This window comes from Cryptotermes secundus, unplaced genomic scaffold, assembly GCF_002891405.2.
Source record: "Cryptotermes secundus unplaced genomic scaffold, Csec_1.0 scaffold2904, whole genome shotgun sequence".
In the NCBI taxonomy this organism is placed as follows: domain Eukaryota; kingdom Metazoa; phylum Arthropoda; class Insecta; order Blattodea; family Kalotermitidae; genus Cryptotermes; species Cryptotermes secundus.
The window spans coordinates 4247-16158 of NW_019737449.1; the positions used below are offsets into that span (position 1 = coordinate 4247).

General features: G+C 39.1%; 1 protein-coding gene across 1 annotated transcript; it reads left to right on the top strand.

The window, feature by feature from the left end:
• The first annotated feature begins 3468 nt into the window (after nucleotides 1-3468).
• Nucleotides 3469-7120, top strand: LOC111870481 (ubiquitin-conjugating enzyme E2 Z). Its single transcript, XM_033753862.1, has 2 exons — nucleotides 3469-3737; nucleotides 6489-7120. The coding sequence occupies exons 1-2, from the start codon at nucleotides 3603-3605 to the stop codon at nucleotides 6684-6686; spliced, it is 333 nt and encodes a 110-aa protein (XP_033609753.1). The 5' UTR covers nucleotides 3469-3602; the 3' UTR covers nucleotides 6687-7120.
• The last annotated feature ends 4792 nt before the right edge of the window (nucleotides 7121-11912 follow it).

Genomic DNA, 11912 nt, shown 5'->3' on the forward strand with positions numbered 1-11912 from the left:
CTGATGCCACAAGTTATATGATGAAAGCCGGTACTGCTCTTAAAGTTATATTTCCAAATTTGACACATTTGACTTGCCTTGCCCATGGGTTGCACCATGTTGCAGAAACAATTCGTCCAAATTTTCCGCTTGTTGACAAGTTGGTGTCTTCTGCGAAGAAGGTATTTGTTAAAGCGCCATACAGGAAAGAAGCCTTTAAAGCAGTAACATCGAGCATTCCACTTCCGCCAGAACCAATTTTAACGCGCTGGGGCATGTGGCTGCGAGTTACACCGAACATTTGGAAACAGTTAGGAATGTCGTGAATACATTTGATCCCAAAACTGCAGCATCAATTCAAATTGCCTAAGATGTACTAAAAAACGCAGAACTAGAAACTAATATTTCCTATATATCTGCTCACTTCTCTCATCTTCCATCTGTCATTTCCTCACTGGAGGCAAGCAATAACAATACTACTTTGTATCAGTCGTTAAGTGTGTTCAAAACCACTGTTTCCAAATTGAATTTGGCTCCTGGAAGAGTTGGTGAAGTAGTAAAGGAAAACGAAAAACAGCATTCTTTCAAAAAATCCAGGATATGAACAAATTTGTTGAAATTGAAGAAATTTTAGCCACTAAACGTACTGAACTGCCAAGTAAAAAGTCACTAACAGTGGAGCAAATAGCGGCTTTTGTACATGTGCCCCTAAGTTCCTTTGAGGTGGAAAGAAGTTTTAATCGCTATAAGGACATCTTACGAGACAATAGGAGGCGACTATGGGAAACCTAAAACATTTAATAACTGTGAACTGCAACAGAAGAGAAGTTGAAAGTTCGGAGAGCTAAATGTGAGTACCATTGTTTTTTTAAATTTGTAATGAAATATGTTGGCTTTGTTGTATGATTTGTATTTAAGAATAGCTTTTTATTGCAAGTGAATCATTCAGTGATTACATAAAATGAACTTAAACATTGATTTGTTGGTCTTAAAATAATGTAAAATCAATTTTAATATTTGGTATAAATTTTTATATGCATATTTCAGAAGTTATTCATGCATAAATGCATACATATTTAAAGGATTATTAGGGCATAAAAATCCGTTCCCTAGTCATTACCAACATTTTGAAGGATTGCTGCTTCCATCTTAACAGAAAAGATTCTTTACCTCAAAGATGGAGCCAACACATTTCTCTGAAATGTTGATATGGTCAGAGATAGTGGCAAAAATTTGAGCTTCATTGAAAACACCCACTTTCCTTGGAGTATAAACACCAAAATACCAACCTGGCAGATTTATCTCTTTGCTAGATGCCAGCAACCATCAGCATGTCCATATGCCCACTTGTACTTGTCCTCTATATGATTATATTGTTTTATATATGACAAGTTATAATGTAGACTTATAAGGGAATTATGAACAGTAATTTTATATTCCACAATATAATCATTTTACCTTTGTGCATAATTTACTAAGGCTCTGGAGGAGCAATACCTGGGCTTATGCTCACATTTTGCTCATGGGTTCCATTACCGTTGTCTTCAACTAAGTCTTTCTGAAGACCACTGCTTGAATGGATGGTTCCACATACTTATCTTATGTCTCCTATGTTGAAGACAGTTTCTGTAAGTTGAACACTGATGTAGTAATTGTCATAGTGACCATTATAGCATAATTGTTATGGGATGTTATGTGTTTTGTGTCTGGGTTTGCCAACCTCGCTGCAGTTTATTGTTGTGTATACAGGTTAGTTTCACTGATGATTGTCTGCATAAAGTCAGGTTATAAAATGTTGGGTACACAGGTAATGGTTGCTCCTAAAATATTTTCACTGCCATGTCTGCAATTTTGTGGGAACCACAAATACAAAGTAGTAGGTGTGTGCACTAGAGGTTGGCTGTGACCTCTTGTAATATCACATGAGCTCTCCTGTTTTTATGTGGACTAAACAGAAGTGCATAATAAATATAAGGATATAGAGAAAAACACTTGGGGTTTGGTAATGTCCAGTGATCTAGGTGCATATCATCCTCAAGCAATTTTTATTCCCTGGTGATGCAAACATTTGTAGTCACATTCAAGGTACCGGTATAAGAAGAAATGTGCTAAATTGATTTGAGTTGATGCTGACAGTATTAAATGAAGTTAATTTCGACTGTGAATATGTTAACAGATTTTATTATAATGCAGAATTATGAAGTAAAGCTTGGAATTTACAAAAATAAGGTACAGGGTGCACCAGAAACACCTAAAGGATTTTTGAAATGAAGTAACTTCTCAAAGCAAAGTGGAAAAATTTATTAACAGATACATTTTCATTTCCATTGAGAATTTGTTTTAAGCATTATTGTTTGAATACTATACCTTCAAGGTGACCTCCTTGTTGTTCATCACACTCTTCCAGTTGAAATGGCACGGCTGCCATAACATGTTGTAGGATTTCTTTTGGGATTCCTTGAATGCATTCCCAAATTTGCTGTTTCAGGTCACCAGTATTAGCAGGAAGTGTCTTGTAAATCTAGCTTTTGATGTAGCCCCAGAGAAAGTAATCTGGTACTGAAAGATTAGGTGAGTGGGTTGGCAAGTTGAAGTCCCTGAAATGAGAAATGAATCTACCTGAAAACTTCTCCCTGAGAACTGCCATGGAAACCCATGCTGAGTGAGAAGTTGCACTGTCTTGTTGAAATAACAATAAATTAAGCTGATGAAGGTTGTTTCGCAGAAATGTTTCCAGCATGGCTGTGTACCACTCAGCTCTGTTTTATTTCATTCCTCCCATCATCAATAAACAGGGACCAGTAATGCCACCAGAAGAAATTGCACACCACACTGTCACATTCACATTATGCAAAAGTCATTGGTGAAGTTTACATGGGTTGTGTGCAGCTCAAAACTGACAGTTTTGTTTATTCACATAACCTGACTTGTGGAAGTGGGCCTTATCTGATGTCAGTAATAATTTCACAGTGTTGCTGCTGTTGTTCATAAAGTCCAAGAATTGATTGCAAAACTGAAGTCAGTTCACCGTGTCCTGTTCACGCAGTTTCTGGGCAACTTGAATTTTGTATGGATGGTAATGTAAATATTTATGCATAGTTCACCAAACTCTGCTGTCCTTCAAAGCAAGTGCAAGAGCTTGCTGCTGAGCTGACCTGTGAGGACTTCACAAACTGGCTTCTCATCCTTACTCCACGTGGTTAGGTTTAGCCACCAAACATGGATGTCCTTGAGGTTTACTGTCCATCACTGATCCTTCTTGATGCCATTTTAATACCCACAACAGCAATTATTGCAGCCAGGTGCATCACTTGTTTCAAACTATAGTCGGAAACACACTTTATAGATGTAATTGACTCTGTTCTGATACACTGTTCCACAGCTGCAATGAGGTGTTGTACTGACCAGCACTCCATTTCTACTTGACCCCAAAGAGCACTCAACAGATATTAGTATGGAAGTGCTGCACCTGTATACGATAATGTTTATGTTTGAAATTGTTTTTAATGTCCTCTTCAGAGTACTATAATTAGTTTTAAATTTCACAGGAGAGGTGCCCTGGTGATATAGGGCGCTACAATGACATTATCCAACATGAGACACTTCGTGTGGCTGTGTGTGGGATGCTGGAGAATGAAACTAGTCTCACCATTCCAGATGCTCTAAGCGAAGTAATGGACAAAACATTTCTTGAATTCTATGACTACTATGACAGCTCAGTCAGAAAGAAACTTCACCTCCATGGACAACATATGCAGGTATTTAGGTTGTAATGATTTCCATCATAGAAAACCTAGAGACACAAATTTTGGAAGTTTGGGCTGAATCTAAAGGCTGGCTGTCTTGACTCTATGTTTGGGTAAGAAGTGTTCATCTATAAGTGATGGGAATTATTCCGCTAGTTTATAGTCACAATGCAGGCTATATTATATATGAACTAAACATTATCCACACACACATGCAGACACAAACACACATGGAAATTGTTAAAAATAGTTCACTGCTATGCCAGGCCCTTATTATACAGGGTGTTTCACGACTTTAGGGCATAACTGCAGGAGGTGAGGTCCTAGGTCTTTGTGATCAAAAAAGTTCATATAATCATGTGTCCGATTTTGGACAGTTACGGAGTTATAACCGTTTTAAACTCAGAATAGAAGGTAACGATTACTGACAATAAATGGAACAAAATAATAAATGGGCGAGCATAATACATGATACATTTAAAGTATTAATGTAAAGTTAATTTCGTGAAATTACCTTTAATTTGAATTTATTGGTGCTTAAAGCTGATTTTCGAAAATGCCACCGCCGCTGCACAGGCTGCCGCTCAGTTGTGAACTGTGCTGGACATACCAACCCACCACGCCTTAGGTAGCTCTCACTTGTTGAGATAACAAGAACGCTCTTTCTGTAGCTGGCTAAAAATAGTGACCTGCCAGCTGACAGACACGGTTCACACGAGGGCGTGTACGGGAATGAAAAAACTGTCATAACTCCGTAACTGTCCAAAATCGAACACATGTTTATATGAACTTTTTTTATCACAAAGACCTAGGAAATCACCTCCTGCAGTTACGCCCTAAAGTCGTGAAACACCCTGTATATGACATCAATATTATCCACACACCTGCAGAGACAGACATGGACATGCAGAGGCCATGAGAACAAATTTTGTTTGCTTTCAGTTTGTTGGACATAATTTCCAAATATACGAGTATTTCATACAGAATTAGTGTCTGTTTATGGTCTTTCTCCATACAATACAATACACTACACCAGGCATGTCAAACTCAACTTGTACAGAGGGCCACCTCAGCCCTATAAATAATAGTCGAGGGCCGCACTTCAAAATAGAAATATACATTTGATTTTGATACAAGGAAATTTAATTCTATTTATTATTTAGGAATAATTTCAATATAATTACTTAAAGTGGAACACTTATACTTTGCCCACAAATCAAACATGTAATTTTACCTTCTATTTCACAACAGAAATAAGCGATTTCCCATTTTTCTTGAAAAGCACGGTGCTCACTTTAAGTAGTTCTTTTTTACTACTTGAATTTTTTGAAAGCGACATTGCCCTTTAAAAGTTACTGTATATATACAAGAAAACTCGTAGTTGATAATTTAATGTTTCATTATAACCTTTATACGTTCATAACAGTGTAACATCAGCACCTGTCGCTGTGTGAAAATGAACTGAATGACAATGTACAAGAGACTACCGGACTAGTAGGAAGGTGTATCTTGTCTCAATGGTCATAAAAGTGAAAGTTTGCTAGCAGCCCATTAGACAGTGACTGGGGGTTGCAAGCTAGTTCTGAAGTTAGAAATCCCTTGCACTTTATGACATAAACACCGTCCCAAGTGCAACAATTTATTGTAGTTCTTTTGTCTTGCCCTCTTCTACACTACATGTTTTGGCCGCAAACGGCCATCATCAGGTGTATGCACTTACGTAACTGTTACACTGCATCTAGTTTAAAATTTAAAATCATAAGTCTTCACAATTGTTCTTTTTGTCGTTACCAACAGGTTTCAATATATCAGAATCTACTTCGCTGATATCTGTCTGCTTTGAGCATTATCTTTGTTGCCTACGCTCGTCAATTTTGATATTATGAACCAGCACTTTTAAAATCTTCAGTTCTAATTAAAAATTCTTTTAAAATTAAAATTCTCAGGGTTACTCGCCCTATGTCTGTAGTGCTGCAGCGGCTACTTCTTGTTTTCAGCACTGTTATTCCATGTAGGCTCCCTGTGTGCGGCCACTGCTTATCTTTACTACGTTTATGTCATATAGCATATAGAGTGCAACAGGATGCTTAAATATAATATTGTCCCTTGCACTTGTCTGTCAGTTGCCACCCTCCTTGCATTCTTACTACGCCTCCAAAAGGGATTCTTGGAAATACTTGGGGTGGTGAGGCTGTGCAGATTTTAGTGCATTAACCTTCTGAAATACAATAGTTTGTCCTTCACGAACTTTACAAACCGTTAGTTGGACAAACCCTTGTGCAATTCTCAGAATCACTTTTCCTGCAGCCTGCCAATTTATGTCTACCTGAGACTTCTTGTCTTCTGGTCTGTTGGAAAATTGTCTTTACAAAAAATATTTCTGTTAAAATTTTAATATTGATTTTAATATCAATTAGCTCTAAAAGTTGATGGGCCGTACTTTGTGGCTATGGGGGCCGCATGTTTGACATGGCTGCATGACACTAATAACAGTACAATACAGTAATATCATGTAGTTAAAATATCAGTTGCCCATCCTGTTTAAATCCCAGCATTGTTGGTTATGAACTAAGTTACCAGTATGGGAACGATTAATACTTTTGTGTACTGTACTGTATATCTTAGTATCATGTACTATACAGACAGTTTTATCTGTGACATGTCAGAAACTGTATGTGTAAATCTCACCATTATTACAAGGTAGTGTAGTGTAAACTTGTAAAGCTTATCAATCTTTCTGTTAAATTGAAATTTAATTTCTAGGACCCATTTGGAGAGGAAAGAGGTACATTCCAGTACCGGAATATACTAACAAGACTGCAGGCGTTGCATGCAAAGTTAAGTGCAAAATGTAGTAACATTGGAGCCCTGGGGGATAAGACAACATCGGACAATGAGTGTTCAAGTGATGATTCTGACTTGGATCAACCAGATGAACCACCAGACTCAGTGAACAGTTGATGATTGAGATTACCAATAAATTCATGTACTTCTGTTGTCTCATACTTAAGTACTGATATGGTGGGCTGTAGGACCAACTGCTGGTGTAGAAATTATTCCATGTTGTGAAGTACATACCTTTATTGATGGGACTGCATATGTTGCATCAGTGTTTTAGGGGCCAGTCTATGTATTACACAGCAGACATTTTCTTGAGTCTTTTTAAAATTAATATAAGATATTGTCATGTGTTGGCTGTGTGACACGACAAATAACTTCATGCCGGTCTTGGATCTAGCGAATTTATTGCACACTTTTATCCACATTTAAAAAATTCACAATTTCAGTGTCCCAGTTACTTCTTCTATAGTCACTTCCAGACTTCAACTGTCTTCGGTGGCTGCTACATTTCAACTGAACTGTCTGACAAAGTCAGAGTCACATTGAGACTGACAGTCAGTCAGTCATTCAATCAGTAAGTCTTGGTGTCGAGCCCCATCTGGGGCTCATGACCAGATATTAATTATTATCATTTGACAGTTATGGTCTGTCTGTGACGAGAGGACGGGTCTGTCTTTTGTATGTGCTGCTGGTCCTTGCCAGCGCAGTCTTTTTGGGCCTGGTGCATTGAACCCCATTAGATAGCCCTCTCGCAGACTACACAGAAAACAGCCTATATTGTTGGATGTGTTTACCGAATGATTGCCTAGCAATGGTTGCTGCACGGACTCCACTGTTGCATGACATCACAGCCTAGCAGGGAGGGGTGTTTACTGAGCATTGCGTAGTGACAGGAGGAATGGGGATATGTGACGTCACTGACACTTCCTGTCGTGCTATCCAAGCGTTCACAGAGTTGTCGCATATCAGTGTGCACAGTACAACTCTCCTGTTGCGCGCGTTCACCGAGGCCTCTGTGGCTCAACAGTTCCTGCATAGAGCCAATATACCACATTGCTCCTTCCTTAAGGCTGTTTGTCCTGAATAGCCTAACAGTGCATCTCCATTCCTTTTCTTCCCGTTGTTTTGGTGGATTCCTGCTAGCAACGTCTGCATTCAGTCTTGCCGTTCTTCGCGTGTCTTTTGTGGTGTTCATTCTACAGCATCTGCCGCCTCCTTCAAGGGTGCTCGTCCCGAGCAGTTCCGTGGTAGGGCGAAAGTCAGTCCATGTTTTCATCATCTTTCATTTTTTCTTTCACTCTTCCTGGGAAGGCCGGTCCTTCTACATTACTGGCTTCTCCTCTATGCATTATTAAATTTTTTTCTTTCGCTTTGGAGGGGGTTGACCCCTCCAGAGTGTCCACTCCATGTTATGTCGCTCGGGAGGACACTGATACCTCCACAACGTTGAGTCCCTCTGCAACCCGCCAAACATCCTGGTTGCTCTCTTCACAAATTTCGGCTTTAGCTTCTTCTTGAGAGTCTGATAGGCCAGTCCTATTTTTCACAGAGATGACAGCTGTCTTGAGCTCCACCCTCCGATACTGATTGTGGATGTCCTCTTCTTCCCCAGATATAGTGGTTCCTCTACATCTCGGTTTCTTATGCCCTTGCTGCATTGCAGTTGCAGCTGACGTCTCCTCCCAAGGTTCCTCTCACTACGTTGTCCATGAACCAGTTTCTTCTGACGATTCCTTTGCGCTGTATCACTTTTGCACGGTGGGTCATCATGCTGGCGGTGATCAGTTTCTTTTGGCACCCATCCTGACTCTGGGTCTGTTCCTTTATCTTTCATCAGTTTTGGTCCCTACGCCTCTGGTATTATTTTGGTATTCTCTATGGGGACCTCTTCGTTTTGTGCCACCTCAGGTTTCCTGTCCACTGAGGTCAGCTTTTCTTCTTTCAGCCAGGCCATCTCTTCTTGTGGTTGGCTTGCATCATTTCTCACATGGCTTTTGTCCTTGCTCAGATGGCTTCTGTTCCTGCAGCCGTCTCTTCTTGCCAGGCCTTCATGTCAGCGTCCGCTTTTTCCTGCATGGCGTTCATCTTGGCTCTCAATTCTTTCAGCAGGAATTCCATCACCTGCTGTGACTCCATTTTTGTTTGTCTTAATCGCGTGTTGTCTGTGCGTTTAGGTCCAGTCCCACTTCTGACACCAGTTGTCATGCGTTGGCTCTGTGACGCGACAAATAACTTGATGCCGATCTTGGATCTAGCGAATTTATTGCACACTTCTATCCACACTTACACAATTCACAATTTCAGTGTCCCAATTAATTCTTCTATAGTCACTTCCAGATTTCAACTGCACTGTCTGGTGCATTGAACCCTCTTACATAGGCCTCTTGTGGACCACACAGAAAACAGCATATATTGTTGGATGTATTTACCGAACGATTGCCTAGCAATGGTCACGGCACGGACTCCACTGTTGCAGACCTCACAGCCTAGCGGGGAGGGGTATGTACCGAGCGTTGCGTATTGACAGGATGAGTGGGGATATGTGATGTCACTCGCACTTCCTGTTGCCCTATCCAAGTGTTCACAGTGTTGTCGCCTAGCAACACGCCAATACAATCCACAACTCTCCCATTGCACGCGTGCCCCGAGGACTCTGTGGGTCAACAGTTCCTGCATAGAGCCAATATGCCACAATATGTTATTTGTGGGTAAAGATGAAATTCAGGCCAATTCAGTAGGAGTACTATCATAATATTAATTCTTCCTGGAAATGCTGAATTGCAGATCCCAAAGGTTTTAAAAATTATTTTAACTTACTTTCTAACAGTGGGAATTTTCCCCTGTATCTTTTTTTTCTTGTTTTTGAAAAAACATGTCATTGAGAAAACATTTATTGATGATACTAAATAACACCATTACTCTCATCTCACTGTTGCACTTATAAGCCAACTTTCTAGTGATAACTGCAGAGCTAGTTATTACTTTGATATTTCAATTACCATTATTATTAACCAAAATTAATTTTAGTCTTTTTCTTTGAATTTACTTGAAGATGCAAAAGTCTGAGTGTGTGATACTAATAATAGAGGAGTATGTAAATTTCTCTAGCAATAAAAATTGCTTTGAAATCTCACTTTACATGAACTGGTTTGAAGTAATTGTTATGAACATTTATTTTATGTTTGGAAAGAATTTTCTAGTAATGTAAACTACAAACTTAAAGATATATGAAATTAGATAATTCTGAAATTAGTTGTAAAATGTATATATTTTTGTAGTATACTGCTTATATGAGAGATGAAATTTCNAATTGTAGATCCATAATACAGTGAACTTTATGATCATTTGATTAAGAGTTACTGTTAAACTTTCGTTTTGCCATATCCCATATTAAACGTGTATTTTGAGGTGGGTGAAGGGATTTAGGATGATGAAATCGCATTCATAGAGCTCAAAGTCATGTAATGTTCTGCTGTTTTATTTTCCTTGTGAGATGATTTGGGAACTTCGTCAGTGTCATTTGCCAAACAATTCCTTCATGAAACAAAAATAAATACTTTTCTTATGGAGCAGAAAATACCCTGTACCATGGCATAATGGAAGAAATAATAATAGATAGCCCAGTTTAATTCTCTGAACCAAAAGGGGCAAACATAGGATTTTCCAATTAAGAGGTAAGGTTAAATTCATTAAGGATTTTCTTTGTTCTTGTCCTCAAGTTGAGGGCCCTCTGTAACATACCTTTACTAATGAGGAAAGATGAATGAACAAATTTAACAAAAAATAAAATAGTAAGTTAGTAACGGAGCTAGAAGTGAGATTTTAAAAATCAAAATAATCCTCACAATGTTATAACACTAGATAATTTCATTATGCTCTGTCAAACGCTGAATACAGATATCCTTACATATAACTCCAAAGTCAAAATGGTTATGTATTCAGCTGAAATGAGAAAATAGTGGTGGTAGATAATAGTTAAATATGAGATTTTCATTGTGATCTGGGTTATGACACCTTATAACGTGGTAGGGGATGCCAACATTTTCAAAGAACATATTGCCTCCAGCTTCAGAATAGATGCAAACCAAATGGGAATGTGGCTGTTTTTATATAAGTGGTGGGAATAAGTGGATCCCATATGATAGGAGTGGCTGCAGACAATCAGGGATGGGGAAGAGGAGATGGCTCAGTGAGAACGCAGACCTTGAAATTGGCCACTACTGTAGACAGGAGGAAGAGGAACAAAGAATTCCCTTTTAAGGGCTAAGGACAGACAAGCCAAGTAAAGACTCTTCCTTGGATAGAGCCGTCTTGCTCTCCTTTGGGGCATGAATGAGAAGCTTACATGACCTGCTCAGGAAGAAATCATCATAGGTTTACACATTTTTATATTGCAGCTCTGATGATCCAGTCCATGCATGGAGATTTTTGGTGAGCATATTGGATCCTCTAGCAGGATGCAGTGACCACTTTTATGTTGTGTTGTGGTATGGCTGTGTTTTATGGCTTTAGTTACCAATGGTGCTCCACTCCTAGTCTCAGTGGAGGTCTGGTCTGTCGAGTGCAAACTTTTCTGCATTTGCAGGGGTTGTTATATGCACCCAGTGTTTTAGGTCTACATCTCATCTTGTGGGCTGAAGGAAAGTGAATACTGTTATCAGTGAGATGACCTCAAGGGTAACTTTATTACATGACTAGATCAATTTAAATCATACTTGGAAATGTACAGAATCTACAGGTGTATAAAATACAGTAAAACTTGGTTATAGCAACATCGGTTTCTGCGACACCTTGTCTATTGCGTCAAATATTCAATGGTACAAACTAATTCCTCATAAAGCAACTGTTTTTATACCTTGCTCAGTACAACATGCACAAATGCATCAACCTCGTATGTAACGTCATTTTCATTCCTGAATTTCTCTGATATCTTGGGAAAGTTCAATGTGTCTGCCCACCCCCACTTTCTCTACTTGCTGGCGTGACTGTCCTGGAAGAATACGACCGCGGGCTGCAAGAGGAGCGTGGGTTTTATGCAAAAACAAGGGTGTGGGGTGGGACTGCGTGAATAGTACAAGAGGATGCGGCAGGTTCTTAACTGCATTCCTTTCCTAGAATCTCGTCTAACAGGACCTCACATTGTCTACTTACCCTATAGTGTTCCTGCCTAAACCCAGAGAAGTGCAGTAGCGAAAACATGGCAAAGAAAAGGAAAGTTTTAAGCATTGAAGAGAAAGTTAAAATGATTCGTGAAATATTGTGTGTATTGTCAGTGAAAAGCGCTGTAATATGTCTTTGATATTACACATTTGGGCAATTCCACGTTAATGTTACGTTAGTCTGTAC